The sequence below is a fragment of the Aquila chrysaetos genome, chromosome 25 (assembly GCF_900496995.4).
Source record: "Aquila chrysaetos chrysaetos chromosome 25, bAquChr1.4, whole genome shotgun sequence".
Taxonomy (NCBI): Eukaryota; Metazoa; Chordata; class Aves; order Accipitriformes; family Accipitridae; genus Aquila; species Aquila chrysaetos.
Genome location: NC_044028.1, coordinates 6,763,449 through 6,778,704, shown reverse-complemented (window position 1 = coordinate 6,778,704; position 15,256 = coordinate 6,763,449). Strand labels below are relative to the sequence as shown.

The 15,256-nt window shown below is 38.8% G+C and overlaps 2 protein-coding genes across 10 annotated transcripts in view; one reads left to right on the top strand and one right to left on the bottom strand.

Annotated features, from left to right (window-relative positions):
* The window catches only part of C25H7orf50 (chromosome 25 C7orf50 homolog), a 135,315-nt gene that overhangs the window by 80,319 nt on the left and 39,740 nt on the right, over positions 1–15,256 (bottom strand). The window lies entirely within an intron of this gene.
* The window catches only part of GPR146 (G protein-coupled receptor 146), a 75,995-nt gene that overhangs the window by 45,113 nt on the left and 15,626 nt on the right, over positions 1–15,256 (top strand). For 2 of the 6 annotated variants that reach the window (XM_030001675.2, XM_030001673.2), the window contains one exon: positions 6,030–10,873. The exons of 1 other annotated variant lie outside the window; for it this stretch is intronic. In XM_030001675.2, coding sequence (XP_029857535.1) covers positions 6,074–7,078 — 1,005 coding nt within the window. In that variant the 5' untranslated portion in view covers positions 6,030–6,073 and the 3' untranslated portion in view covers positions 7,079–10,873. Of the gene's footprint in view, positions 1–2,889; positions 3,272–3,390; positions 3,723–6,029; positions 10,874–14,501; positions 14,948–15,256 lie in introns of those variants that run through there. 3 more of the 6 variants (XM_030001674.2, XM_030001676.2, XM_041120282.1) reach the window with 3 other exon arrangements.

Below are 15,256 nucleotides of genomic sequence, written 5' to 3'. Positions count from 1 at the left end.
GGGGAGGCAATAAGCTATAAAACTGGAAGTGGGCTCACAGCACTCAAACTGTGCAGAATTAAGCAGGAGTAGGCAATAGTTGGGTGGTATAAGTCAAAGGGGTTTTTTAAAGTTTTTAAATTAATGTTATGCTGCTACTAAAGCAAGTTCATACTGCAGAGGGAATGGGTTTAGAAAACCAAAAACTGAGCCTAATGAGGAGGGTAAAACCAGTGAGACCAGGAGGCTGGGCACCTGCTCTTCCCATGAGTTCACTCACCCAGGGTGGCAAACTCCTTGCTCCCTCTCACAGGACCAGGGAGAGACAGTGCTACTGTAGAAAGAAAAAAATACCCCTCTTCCAACTGACCTCCTCTTGCTTTTTTATTTGCACGTTAAAATTAAACATCCAAGACAGGCTTATATTCAATGCTATTTTATATCAATTACTCTTGTTATTTAGTCATGGCTTCTTTCACATTATATTGTACTGAATTAACTACATTATAAAATGGAACTGGTATCAATTATAAACATACCAGCTGCCAAACTGGTCAATGATTGCACCACAAAGACATAAATGATAGGGTTGGAAGGGGCCTGTTTTTCAGCCCAGCACCCAGTATCAAGCAGGATTTTCTTCTCCACTAATGTTAAAAGCATTTTATCTGAGCTGTATCATTACACTATAAACAGCAGCAACTCAGCAACTAACTGCATAAGGAAAGTATATTCTGAAACCTATTTGCCTGCACTGCTGCATTTTTTCCCCTCACATGCAACCTGGGCAATCTAGTTTTCTGTATATCCAGCCAACAAGTCTTCTGTTAATCCCTATGGTATGTATATAAGCTAGTAAGCCTAAAAAAATGTCATGTTACCCAGACGGAGAGGTAACAGCAGTGCGACACTTCATTTTCTCATACTTGAGAGTTCAGAGTGTGTTCCCCTTGAGGTACAACTAATTGCAGGTATGCTGTTTTCCAGAAATACCAATCATCCATTATTTAAAGTTTTAAGAAATAATCCATAAGCAATATTTAGCATGACACTTTCAAAAAGCACCTTTCAAACTCTGACGAGTAGCTGACAATCTACTAAGTCGTGGTTTATGCATATATGCAACACTCCTGGCCAAGCTTTTTGGTCTTCTCAGTCTTGATGTGAAACAAACCTGTGCTGTCCAGCAAAGCTCTATGTAGCGCTCAGCCTTCCCCTATGCAGTAAGTATCCTCGGGTTTCAGTCTCTCTAGGAATTAAGAGATCTGTGGAAACTGTAGAACACCTGATGAAGGTAGGAGTCTTAGGCCTGTTTAGAGTCTTACCTTGTTGGCAACAGCTTTATTAGCTATGCGTGGTTTATAATGGTATTGCAGCTTGTGAAATTCAGAGGTCAGATAAATCTAGATAAGACCTCTTTCACATATAGATGATAGGAGAGCAAGTAGACAAATCATTTATTGTCTAAACAAAAAAAGAGATAGTGCTGCAGCTGGATAAAGGTTTGGGTTTTTTTTTTAAGTCAAATAAAATAATCAGCTCATAGAATGGTCATGCTTGAAACTGTTAACCAACCTGCTCTGCAACTTAGTGCTGCATTGTGAATGAAAATGTCTGAAAAAACCTCACTGCAGCTATGGACTCTGTAATACAACTAAGCAGCACTTCATTTTTTCTCATTAATTAAAGTTCATTTTATGCATCTTTTCTAAAATAATCTTTGGCACCAAGTGCTCTTAACTTTTTCTGCAGTGTTGGAAGGAGTTTTTCTTAAGCACTTCATGCAAATTTTTTGTCTAAATAAAACCACTTTCAACTTTTATGACATGTAATGAAATTGGCTTTCGGCCAAGTATCAGAACTCTAAAAGTACTTCTGTGCTACCACCTTTCCTACGTTGCTACTTCTGCAATGAACTCATGATGATTAAAGTCCTTCTGCAGTTTTGAGGCAGCAAAGACTTGATGCCACAGTTTGTAACACAGATTTATCCATAGCACCTATGCAATTCTGTCTGCAGACTATGTATCAAATGGGAACATAGGAATTTTCTGCCATTTGGGAGTTGCAGGGGTTTTACAGTATCCATAATGAATTGTTAAATACAAACCAAGAAGCACAGACCTTGCCTAAAAAAACCAAACCGCAGTCAGATAGAGTAACTCAACACAAACTGAGTAACCATTTTTAGTGCTTCTCTGGTATTTATTCCGTAAACACCTGCTAAATTTTTAATTGAGGGATTTTTCATTGGTGTTTATTTGCTACGGAATAAAGCTTCAGAATCTCTAAATATAAGACAAATTATTTTGAAAACGTAAGGCAGCTCTCGGTTTTGGTTGACAATCAGTTAAAAACATATTTTGAAGGTAGTAACTTCAGTTTATTAGTCTGAGGAGCTTCCACGTAAAAACCAGACCAACCACAGTACAAAATTCAGTATGGGATAAATGATCAACCTACAGTTCAAAAAATCTTTCAAGAAATGATCCATTTTAAAGGCGTAGAGAATATAGACGCTCACATCCCTTAATTGCCAGTGACATGCAAATACTCTTTAGAACAATCGTCTTTTCAACTTTTCAAAAAAGGAAACAGAATGGAATCCATAATACCATCCCCAAATGAGGCTCACATCGTAATGTCCTTTCAGAACAAACAATCTCCAAATTCAAAGCAAACTCTTCTCCTAGCTTGTATTGCAAGCTAGCTCACCTTCGCAAGCAGCACAAGCACCTGTGCACTTCACAGCACAATAATTTTTAAATACCGGTTGTTTAGGATGCATGGCCTGCAAAAACGAAACCTCAAAGCTACATATTCTCATCCCAGGTTAAAAATAAAACCACGCTCTTGAACGAGAGCTGCTGATTGCACTTGCAGGGAATGGAACGGCCTCTCCAACGTCCCTGGAGAACCCCAGCACAGATGACAATACCATAACAAACCCGTATATTTGAAGTAGTAAAGCTGAAACGCAGAGACTAAACCCAGCTGGCTCCAAGCGCTCGCTCCCCTCCGAGCACAGCCTCTCACTTCTTGAAACTGGCTGTAAACAGGGAAAGGGAGGGGCCTGCCGCCTGCCAAGCCAAGCAGAAACTTGTGAGTAAGTTCCAGAGGAAAAACAAGTGCAGCGCAGGCAGGCCGGCAGAGCAGCGCGCTGCCCGGGCGCTGCCGAGGGGCCATCACCATGTTTTCAAAGAGAACCGAGCCAGGGCTCCGCAGCCGGCCGCCTTCCGCGGAAACGCCGCTTAGCAAACGCCCGCGGAGCCACGGACAACGGGAATTCAAGGTAAGCGGCTTCGCAGCACCGCGCCTGCGGTGGGGGCCGTGGGAAAGGCGGGCAGGCGGCGCGGGGGGAGAGCGGCGGCGGGCGGGACGCTCTGCCCGTCTGCGCTTGGAGTTCCGACCTCGCTTTTCGGTGCGATGTACAAGGCTAAAAGCGGACAGGAGCAGGGGAAGGGAGGCGTGAGGGAAGGCTGAGTCAGGGCACGGTAAACAGGAGGGCTGCAGCGCTCACTTACGCAACGGAGGCAACCTGGGGCTGCGAAACTACTTTGGACCGGGGAAGGGGTTGGTTTAGATCGATCGAGTAAGAGCGCCGCGTCCGAAGCATCGTGAGGACTTAGGCAGGCACGGTCTGCGAAGACAAAACTTCCTTTAAAATGACAAAAGGCACGGCCGGGTGAGAAATGCTGAGCCGGGCCTGTACAGCACAGCAAACAGGTTCAGTGCCTTCACAGGTAAGTGACAATTAAAAATGGGTCATTTCTACGTTAGTGGCAAAACCACCTCATCTGGTCATTTAGAAGTCATCAACGAAATTTCTTCAGAAAATATTGTAATTTTGGATTTTAGCTTTGCTCGTTTCGGAGGTAAGTTTTGTAATTTCATAAGATGACTATTTAACACAATGAGTTACCTACCATTTCTATCATTAAAATAGAATTGCCATATTTCACTGCAGTTAGAGGATGTAAAGAAAAAAAGAGGTAATTACTAAAAGCACTCGTGAAACCAGACATCCCCCTGCTCTATAAAATATAAAGCGTGGTAGCAAAGACTGTTGATCTTCTGAGACAATATACAGGCAAGTATTCTGCGGCTGATGTAATTCAGTCTGGAGTAATCAAAGCTACATGCTTAAGGATAAACCTACATAATGGAATTACGTGATTGTATCCATGCCTGTGCTTAGTCACCCTTCCACTCACCGTAATGCATGCATTTGCAATATCTGGTTCCAGTCAGCTGCTTTGGTCGAATCAAGTCGTAACAGTTCAATGAGATGTGATTTCGGTTGCCTTCAACTGTGCAAAATAGCTTTTCTTTTTCTTTCTTAAAAACTTAAAACAACAGATGCTTCCTGAAAATAAACTGGGTTGTTTTCAGTGCTCAAAAATAGTATGAGGATTGAAGGACAACATAAAGATACTATACTTTCTACTCACATGCAATACTGTAGCTAAAGAACTGATTTGAGAAAACAAACAAAAAAAGTAAGTTTTTCCACAAAGGTGAAAGAAAGGTTTGAAAACAACAGAACTGCATCTTGTGCTGCTGCCACAGAAGCCACTTCTCTGAGGAAATCCAAAATACGACAGTGGAATAAAAATTTGTTTGCCCAGCTAAAATTACTGTGTTTTCAACCTGTTTTCTGGCACAGGCTATGGTATTTAGAAAAAAAATGTGCACAAAACAATGGCAATGGAAGATAAAAAATGGAAGTTGACACGATTCTGGAACAAATTCTGTACTATGGCTGAAGTATCAAAGGATTAGCACTAGAAAGATGCAAGCGCATATCCGTATGCTTACAAAACCCACACTGTATAATTTAGCTATATGGTTCATGGAGTATAGCATGTTGTCTAGTAACATTCATTTTAATTGCACAATGTTTATTGTGGATTTGATTAAATCTTGTCTCTCTCTGGAAAGAATGCAGGTACGTGTACTTATACTTTCCTATACATGCTAAAAGGGAAGCACACAATACAACGCTGAGTATGTGACAGTATCAGAGTACATGTGACGTGGGAAATCACCTGCTGCATAAATTCTACACTGTCCTAAAAATGGCCTGGCAGGAATAATAACCATGATTTTAAGGCTGTGGATGTTTTCAGTTGTACTTCAGAGATTACTTCAGAGATTACTTCTTATTTCTGCATTTTGGAAAGAGACTTTTCATGATTGCTTTGAAGTTCAATGATTTCATTTAAAAAGTTATCTCTTTACTGATGATAAAGCAAAGATAGCTGGACAATAACTACTGATATTAGCATACTTTTTAAAGAATTCAAGCTATTTTGAGAGGAAATGATAGATAATTCTTGCCTTTTTGGAAAGTCAGGCTGCCCTGATATTAGGTTCCCTGTACTACAGAGGTCCATTGTTTTTTCAGAACTAAGTGGTTATAGGTTGGAAGTCTGAATACAAACTGATCTATAAAAAACACCCCCTTTGCCTCATTTCCCAGTTTTGTCTAGTCTTTGTCAATTTTATCAGTGATCCAGTATACATCCACCCTACTGCCTTGGACATGCCTCCTAAGAAACTATCTTTTCAAGAGAGCTTATTTAACACCTTAGAGAACTCTATTCTCCATCTTATTGCTAAGATTTATGCTTCAGCTTATATCCATCAATTCTTCAGCAGCTACTCTTACATATGATTAGCTATATAAAAGGTATTGTATAATAATTTTTAAAAATGTTGTACTAATCTTCATGTATATTACATTGGTTCTTATTTTAAAGATACACAGTTTATTATTTACTTCTGTTGAGTGTCCTGTATCAACTCATTTGCTACTAATTTAATTTAAATTAAAACTTCAGAACATTTACTAGTGTCATGAAATTTTGAATCACAGATTACTTTCTTCTAGACTAACAAGACCAAAAGGCACTTCAGTCACTGACCTTAAATTGATTAGTTACGTGAAGCATGTAATCTCTATCTTTAAAATGTTTTCTTCATACTACATTGCATTTCACTTAGAATATAATATTTCAACAATACTTTCGCTATTTCTCTCTCTGCAGAAGAGCTGGTAACCAGCGGAGAAGATACAAAAGCTAAAATCACTATGTGGAGCTGTGAAACCTTAAACAACAGTACCGAGAACAGCGAGGACCAGCACCTCTGCCATGACTTCCACCTTGTGCTTTCCATCTTTTCCCTACTCTACCTCATTATATGTTTCCCAATTGGCCTTTGTTACAATGGCTTGCTGGTCCTAGTTAATCTCTATAACAAAGCTACTATGACTATGCCAGATGTTTACTTTGTCAACATTGCCATTGCTGGTCTCATCATCAATGCTCTGGCACCAGTGTACCTTCTAGGTCTTGCCAATACGAAATGGGCCATCTGGAATTCCAACAATGAAGTTTATATTACCTTACTTATTTTATTCAACGTCTCATCTTTAGTTACCATGTACTCTACTACATTACTCAGTCTGGACTACTACATTGAACGTGCTCTACCTAGAACTTACATGTCAAGTGTGTACAACACCAAACACGTTTGTGGATTCATATGGGGTGGTGCCATGCTTACAAGTTTTTCATCTCTCCTGTTCTACGTCTGCAATCATGTATCCACTAAAATAATTGAATGTTCCAAGATGCAGAACAAAGAAGCAGCAGATGCCATTATGGTCTTTATCGGGTATGTTGTACCAGCTATCGCTGTACTGTATGCACTTACATTAATCTTGCGAATACGCAAAGAGGCTACACCACTGGATCAAGACACTGGACGATTAGATCCATCGGTGCACAGGCTTCTGATTGCCACAGTCTGTACGCAGTTCACATTATGGACACCCTATTACGTTATTCTTTTGGTAAGCACATTTACTAATGCACAAGGAAGAATTGCAGATGAAAACTACAGTCGAATATTACATTTTACCAAGATTTTATCAAAATTCTTGGCTTTCTCAAGCAGCTTTGTAATGCCTCTGCTCTACAGATACATTAACAAAAACTTTCCCAACAAATTACGACGCTTGCTTAAAAAGATACACTGTGGGAATCAAGGGTGTTCTCATGAACGCACAGTAGTACAGCAAGTTATGACGTAGGTATGAAAGAACACTCTGGTGCTCTGTTACTGCAGTACTTAGCATACTTAGTACTGGGACTGTGATATTGCTGTGGAGTCATTAATGTGAGAGTCCCAACCAAGAAGCTAGAAGGAGCTTTCCATTACAGTTAAATGAAACAGTCTTAATTTTCAAATAGTTAATTGTTCGCTGAAACCTTGTGAGACGCTGGCCTATGTGCTGTAATACCTGTGACATCTAATACTTGCCGTGCACTGAATTAGTTACAAAGCATAAACTCTGTCTTCATTGCTCTAATATTCCTGTCTGAAGAAATCACTAAGCAGTTTATTGAAGTCTTGACTGAAGACACAGCACCTTGTATCTTGTATAGAAAAAGGTATTGCCTTGTTTTCTGTACAAAGAAGTAATAGTGCTATCCTTGATGAAGTAAATACCTTTTTTCAATGAAGATGATACAGATGATCTTTACTAAAGATCATAATATCCAATTATACATGTCCAAATAGTAAATGTTAATTATAAATTATTTAATTTCTTTCTCCATCACTGAATCCCCTCTAAAAGAAGCCTAAGTTACCATTTCCAGAAAATATTTTCTTGTACAAGCTAAACTAAGTTTTAATGTTTAAATTGATTTTTTCTAGAGATAACAATTAACAAAAACATGTTTTATTTTTCCAGTACTTTGTTTGCATCCTAAAACATTTCAAGAATTCAGAAATATTTATTAACTAATTCTAAGGGAACAGAGAGATGTTTGTTCCATATATTAAAATGAAGGACGCTGGTTTACAAAGTTCAATCAAAATCTATCTAGTAAAGATTGTCTGGCTAAGTATTATGGTCCACGTATGTTCATGTAATGAGAGTAATCTTAAAAGTATCTTAAAAATAAATATGTTTATGATTAACATTTTGTATTTTCAAGGGATATATTTGCAACAAATAAATTAAAATCTCTTTAACCTAGGGCATCACTGGAGGTTTGGAAGCCATACAAGATCCCTCAATACATACAGGGTTTTAGAATGGGCTTATTATATAGGAATCCCAGTCAGCATCAGCTTCTTGCTGACCTCTCAGAGATAAGAGTGCCTCCCAATGTGATTCTTGAATACACAGTAAAAGTAGAGTTTCTGTATTTCACAGTGGGGATGAAGAAATCCAATCCAGACTGCCAAATCTTACCGAGTGTATGAAATACGTAAGAAACACAAATGTGCTGCGGGAAGCAAATTAACAGTTACCCACAACAGCAAACTATGAAAAGTTGACCCAAGAACTACCTGTTCCTATGCTGTTGTTGCATTATTAATGACAGAGGGGGGTAGAAGTTAAACTCGTATTCTCCCACTGGTTTTGGGGCAGTAAGACATCTTTGTCACTCGCCCTGCAACACAGCAGAATCATTTCATTGCTTAATCTGTCGTAACTGAAATTCCACATGACTTTATTCAAAAAATGTGGCTTTTCAAGCCTCTGGTATAGAAAAAACATGGAGCAAAACCAGAATTAAACCTTTTCCTTTGCTTATAGCACAATCTCATCTGATAATTGGTCCTAATTTGTCAGCATAGAGACATGTTTAAGTTCTAAGTGGGAAGCAGGTGAGGAACAGCCTTTTCAGATCTTTTCCCTTCTTTTCAATATTATTCAAGTAATTTCTTCTCATAGCCATCTTTGCTTATCTTCTTCATATACAAGCATCTCTAAGTTATCAACATCCTGGTTGGAGACTCTCCATTAATCTTTACTTTTTTAATAGGTTTTCATATTTTATTGATTTTTTTTTTAACCCTTCAACCCTATACAGTAAATCATCTGTTTCTGTGGCGCTTTCCCCACACAAAAACTATCCAACACAACTACATCAATTTATTGTTTTAGCCTGTTGATGAAAACGACGTTAAGGAATGAAGCCTTTCTTTATCATTGTGTCTGATTCACACACTAATTTATAGTGCCTCTATGCTGACAGGATACTGGCTGCTTTGGTTGGTTTTTCTTCCCCTTGAGAGGTGTTCTGTGGATTTCTATGCATCTTGAGCATTCAAGCTCACTTCTACACAGAAGTGCTTAAGAAAGAAATCCTTCCTTACAGCTGTCAAGCAAATAAGCTCCTCTTCTTCCCAGCTGAGGAAAATTAGGTTTCCTAATACACCACATTAAATCTCTCATGTAAAATCTGTTAAAGAAATTCTGTCCCATTATGCAGGAAAAATTCCAGCAGGGAGGAACTGGCTTATCTGGTGTGAGTAGAGGCTTCCAGAACTGGGATACTGCCAGAACAGTGTGGCTGAACAGGCAGCATTAAGTGTAATTTTAACTTCCATGTTGCTTTCTTACTTCTATTTCCCCCTTCTCCTAAGACATCATACTTTCTAACAGGACTGTTGCATTTATTTCTGTTCCTTTCTCTCCATGTTAAACTCCCAGTTTCAGGTCACGGCTCTTATAATTTCTCTTTATCTTTTTCTCTCATCTTTTTCACTTCTCTGTGCTATTTATTTAATTTTCATTCTGCTGTTCTGTTTCCATCCATGCTTGGTCTTGTACACTCGGTACCGTTCAACCACTCACTTCATTTGACTCCTTTATGATGACCCAAATCTTACTCAATGATTTGACATTACAAATGGATTTATGTAGTAAAATGGAAGCTGCTGTTTAAGAGATGGAGAAAGAACAAGTTTTTATATAATTTACGCTTGAAATACCAATTTTTATTTTTTCTCCTAATTTTTTTATTGCAAAGTATGTTTGCGTGTATCCTTGATAATATACTAAATGTGATGGCAATCATATAGACAACTTTCATAATTTAATGAACAAGACTGATATCCACTCAACTTCTTTTAGGAGTTAATTTGATATATTAGTTGCCTCAAAGAAATGGTGCCACAGAGCTGCCTAACTGCTATTCTCTTAAGGAAATTCTGAACTTAATTGCAGCACCCTCACATGGTATCTCTTAAAAAGCAGTATCCCAAAAAACTACAACTTTCCAATATTTATGTAAAGAACGGTAGCTGAGCAAGTGCAGTAAAATCTTAATGAAATACATGGCATCATAAATATGGAAGAACTTTTATGAACAAATCTTTAATATACAAAGTTCTCAAGAATGGGGCCCTTCCATTTCAAATACCTGAAGGTTTCTGATGACTGTAAATAGGGGCTTATCTATTTTGCATTTAAGTAAATATGAATAAAATACTGTATATATGCAAGATAAAAATCAGCCTACTGATGTAAAAAGAATTTGCAAAGAATTTATTAAATTATTTCTTAAAGTGTATCATTTAAATGTAAAACTCTGAACAGTAAAGTGTACTGTATGTTTCTGTATGTATATACTGTATACTAGAAAGTAAGCACTAGTTAAGTGCCATTATTAACAGTGTTATTTTCTCACAAAATTAAACTTAATATTTGAGTTGATCTATGGCTTATAGCCCTCTTGCTGAACTGCCAATTAAGTCAAATCAATGAACTAAAAAAAAATGTTGTGCTCTGCTTCTGCTTGAATTATTAACACAGCTAGCTCAAGACAGGTCCTTGTTGACTAAGCTAGTAGAGGTCCTCGTTTCAAAAGTTTCCATTTGAGAATCAAATTGAGTTGGTCTCTGAAGACATAATTTCAGTTAATGAAGGAAAGTGATCAACCACTAGAAAATTTCTGGTTCTATTAAAATGAAGAGATGTAGCCTCCAATATTATGTCAAAATACTATAGAAATGGACTTTCTGCAAAGCTTCACAAAGGAACTATTGACTCATAATAATTCTTAATAAAAAGTGTTAAAGTGTATCTGGTCAGTAAGATGTGTGATTTTTTTTTTTTGGCCTTGATAAAAACATATTCTGGACAAGGTTAAACCTGTGTTGCTTCACTGAATCAAAACAACAAATTGCATGACTTAGATGTCAAAGGAGACGTGTTACCAGATTTTCCAGGCCATAATTTTGACATCATTAAAATCTCATTATTCATCAGCATGAAGTTAGCCGAGGCAAAAGCAAAAAGGCACATCCCCTCCAACTTTTTCAGCATAAAGAATCCTGCATAGAATAGAGTAACAATGCACTACAGAAATACAAGGCTGGTGATTAATGTGTACTTCGGCCATGTCCTTGTCACTTCCTCTCCTTTGTGCTGCCACAAATGAGATCTCGGAAGTCAGCTCCCTGTAGAATTTCTCTTGTTTCCCAGAAGAACATAATATAATAACCCATACCTTTGGCATCCCAAAGAAAATTTAGCCTTAAGAATATAATGTACCTCATAATACATTTACTGCCGTAACCACTGCATATAACCAAAAGATCACTCACCATGGATCAGTTAGTTTACCCCACACATATGAAAATATTTTCCTGGCTATACTTTCAAAATCATTAATTTGTTCCCTTTAAATTTTCTGTAAAGTCTGGGAAGACAGCAAGTAAAAGCAAACTCTATATAAAATGGTTATTGGTGAATTCCTTAAAGAAAAAAACTTAGTCCAAGGCACTTCTGAGTGTTAAGTTTCAGTGAGAAATAAATGAAAATGGCAACTGTGAAAATGGAAGTTGAAATACTATATCATTTAGTCAAAGCCTAATATCTGACAAGATGCCCTTACCTCCATACAATGGTTTAAAGAGTATTTTCTATTACTCCAGTTGGAGAGCCAGCATCTCTAAACAAGAGAGTAGTGATTTTCTGATGCTTCATTCCTCCAAGCTTTAAGATATAACCATCATACATAAAAAGGCTATGTTTCTCATCTGGATTAGTAAAACCCCTTTCATACAACATAGACTTGAAGGATCTTAACAAGAACAGAAGTGGTTAATAAGCAGGAAGTTAACAAGCCTGCAGGTCTGCAAAGGGTGAGCTACATAAATGCAAGTAAAAAAAGTTAACAGGTACAACCAAGTCAATTGGTTTACACTAGTACAAACCAGGCCAACATGGCATCAGACTCTGCCCTTTTCTGTCAATTCAAAGAGATTTCACTGAAGACAACCACGTTTTGGAGCACTCGCAGAAAATACACATTTAACTATCATTATATAATGGGAAAACAGGCCCCAAGGTTGCCAAGAAAATATGACACTGCTACCAGAAAAAAAAAAATCAAAGGGGAGTGACATCTTTTTTTTTTTTAAACAAAGATTCAATTAAATTGGGTTTGTGCTATGGATAAGTACATAGCTAGAACCTCCTTTATCATTGCTCATTAAAAATGAAAGCAGTACAGTGCTCAGGCTAGAGACCTTCTCATGAGCTTTACTGCAGCAGCACAGGACTGGTGAGAGAAAACAAAAGCAGAATCTGGCCACGTGCTGCTCTCAGTTCTGCTGTTAGCCGAGGACTTTGAGAAATACTGACTTTTGCCTAAGTTCCTGCAGCTGTAAAGTGCTTAATGCACTGATGAATCTGAAACATACGCTCTAAGGTTAATTTTTCCAGTTTCTTAGTAAGTGAAACCTTGGGTATTTCTTAACTATCTCACACAATACTTTTTCCAAGTGAAAGCAATCTAAACATACAAACCAGTTGTGCAGACTGCCATGGCAACAAACTTGAAGTGTGAAATGTTTCCTCTGTTGCATTTCCTTTAGCTTTCCAGTATATATCAGAACACTTTAACATATGCTGAATACATTCTTTTTCCATCAGGAGAGAAGAGGATCTGTTATCTACTTTGTCATTCCACTTTCTTCCCACCAAGTCCTTTCCTTACCTTGGAAGTCCATGTGATTTCCTTATATTCCTTCCTTCTAAAGAACTGACACTTTTAATTACATTCACAAGAATGGTCAAAATTATTCACAGTCTACAGCAGGCAGAATTCTTGTATTATTACAAATCATGACAGTAAAAGATTTTTAAAACACCAGATTCTTATAATAGTATTTATGAATTAAATATACAATTATATTTAAAAAAAAAAAACTTCCTACCAAAAGTTCTTTAAAACAAATAATTCGTAACCAGAAAGAGAATCCATTTTATCTAGTTTAAAAGTACTTGATAATGCATTATGTTAAAAAATAAATAAGCAGCAGCATAAATAGTCCCAACTCAGAGACCTGGAGAGAAGACTAATAAGAAAAGAAACAGATTTACAATTAAAGACCTCTCGCAGGAACTGCACCTGCAAGCATACTGCCCAACAGTTGGAATAATTCTCCCATAAAAATGCAGAGAAAGTGCTCAACTCTGGATAAAGTTAACCTTCAAAAACACAGAATTAATCTCCTAAATTAAAGTGGTTTTATCACAAATCTCACTGATATCGATAGGAAGTTCTACGCATTACTGTGGTGGGTTGACCCTGGTTGGATGCCAGGTGCCCACCAAAGTTGCTCTACCACTCCCCCTCCTCAACTGGACAGGGGAGAGAAAATATAATGAAAGGCTCATGGGTCGAGATAAGGACAGGGAGAGATCACTCACCAATTACTGTCATGGGCAAAACAGACTCCACTTGGGGAAACTGATTTGATTGGTAATAAATTAAACGAGAGTAGGATAATAAGAAATAAATCCAAATCTTAAAAACACCTTCCCCCCAACCCCTCCCTTCTTCCCAGGCTCATCTTCACTCCCAATTTTCTCTATCTCCTCCTCCCAGCAGCACAGGGGGATGGAGAATGAGGGTTGGGGTCAGTTCATCACACGTTGTCTCTGCCACTCCTTCCTCCTCAGAGGCAGGACTCCTCACTCTTCCCCTGTTCCACTGTGGGGTCCCTCCCATGGGAAACAGTCCTCCACGAACTTCTCCAATGTGAGTCCTTCCCACAGGCTACAGTTCTTCACGAGCTGCTCCAGCGTGGGTCCCTCCCACAGGCTGCAGTCCTTCAGGCACAGACTGCTCCAGCGTGAGTCCCCCGCAGGGTCACAAGTCCTGCCAGAAAACCTGCTCCAGCGTGGGCTCCTGTCTCCAGGGGTCCACAGGTCCTGCCAGGAGCCTGCTCCAGTGCGGGGTTCCCACGGGGTCACAGCCTCCTTTGGGCATTCACCTGCTCTGGCGTGGGGTCCTCCCCGGGCTGCAGGTGGAGATCTGCTTCACCGTGGACCTCCATGGACTGCAGGGGGACAGCCTGCCTCACCATGGTCTTCCCCATGGGGAAGCAGGGGAATCTCTGCTCCGGCGCCTGGAGCACCTCCTCCCCCTCCTTCTGCACTGACCTGGGGGTCTGCAGGGCTGTTTCTCTCACATATTCTCACTCCTCTCTTTGGCTACAGTTGTGCACGTTTTTTTTTTTCCCCCCTTCTTAAATCTGTTCTCCCAGAGGCACTACCACCGTCACTGACGGGCTCGGCCTTGGCCAGCGGCAGGTCCGTCTTGGAGCTGGCTAGCATGGGCTCCGTCGGACATAGGGGAAGCTTCCAGCAGCTTCTCACAGAAGCCACCCCTGTAGCCCCCCCGCTACCAAAACCTTGCCGCACAAACCCAATACAATTACGAATTACAAAATGAATTGAAAAGCCCAATTTTAGCAACAGCATTTGCAAATTTAAGCTAAAATTTATCTTGAAGCTGGTAGAATTTCCACAACTGTTTCTTAACTCATCTCCAAAACCTTTAAAAGATCATTTTGGAATTAATTCTGGTATTAGGCTATCAAAGCTGTTTTAGAAACTCCATCTGGTGGTCACTAGCAGAATACTCTTGCAGTTCCCAAAAGCAAGGAGATCAGTAAAACTAATTAAACGATTTAAGTTAATCATTAGGAAAAAAAAAAAATCAGTCCCAGTTTCTGGTTAAACACAGATTTGTACTAGCTGGTCCTGTTTGCAGGCAGTAAGGGTATTGCTGCAAGTATTTGTAGGAAGAAACAAAATAAACTGTAACTTCTACAACAAACTGCTGCTGTGAGGATGAGGCAGGTAAGAGAAAATTTTGTTGCAAGAAACAAATCTCAACAATGGTTAATTTTGGTTTTGAACCTCACAGAATCATATTTAACCATGCTATTAGGTCTGATCATTCACAAGACAGAAATACTTATAAAAAAGCATATGTTTCTTGTATTGTTTTATGAAACATCTGGTACTAGTCATTGTGGTTGACAAGATGCTCAAAGATCAAAGGAAGTGCCATTCCTATTCAGCTCCAGAACATTGTAATTCTTTCTAATTAAGTTATGGTTTCACTAGTTCACAATGAAATAGATTTCATACTTAATTAATACAGCA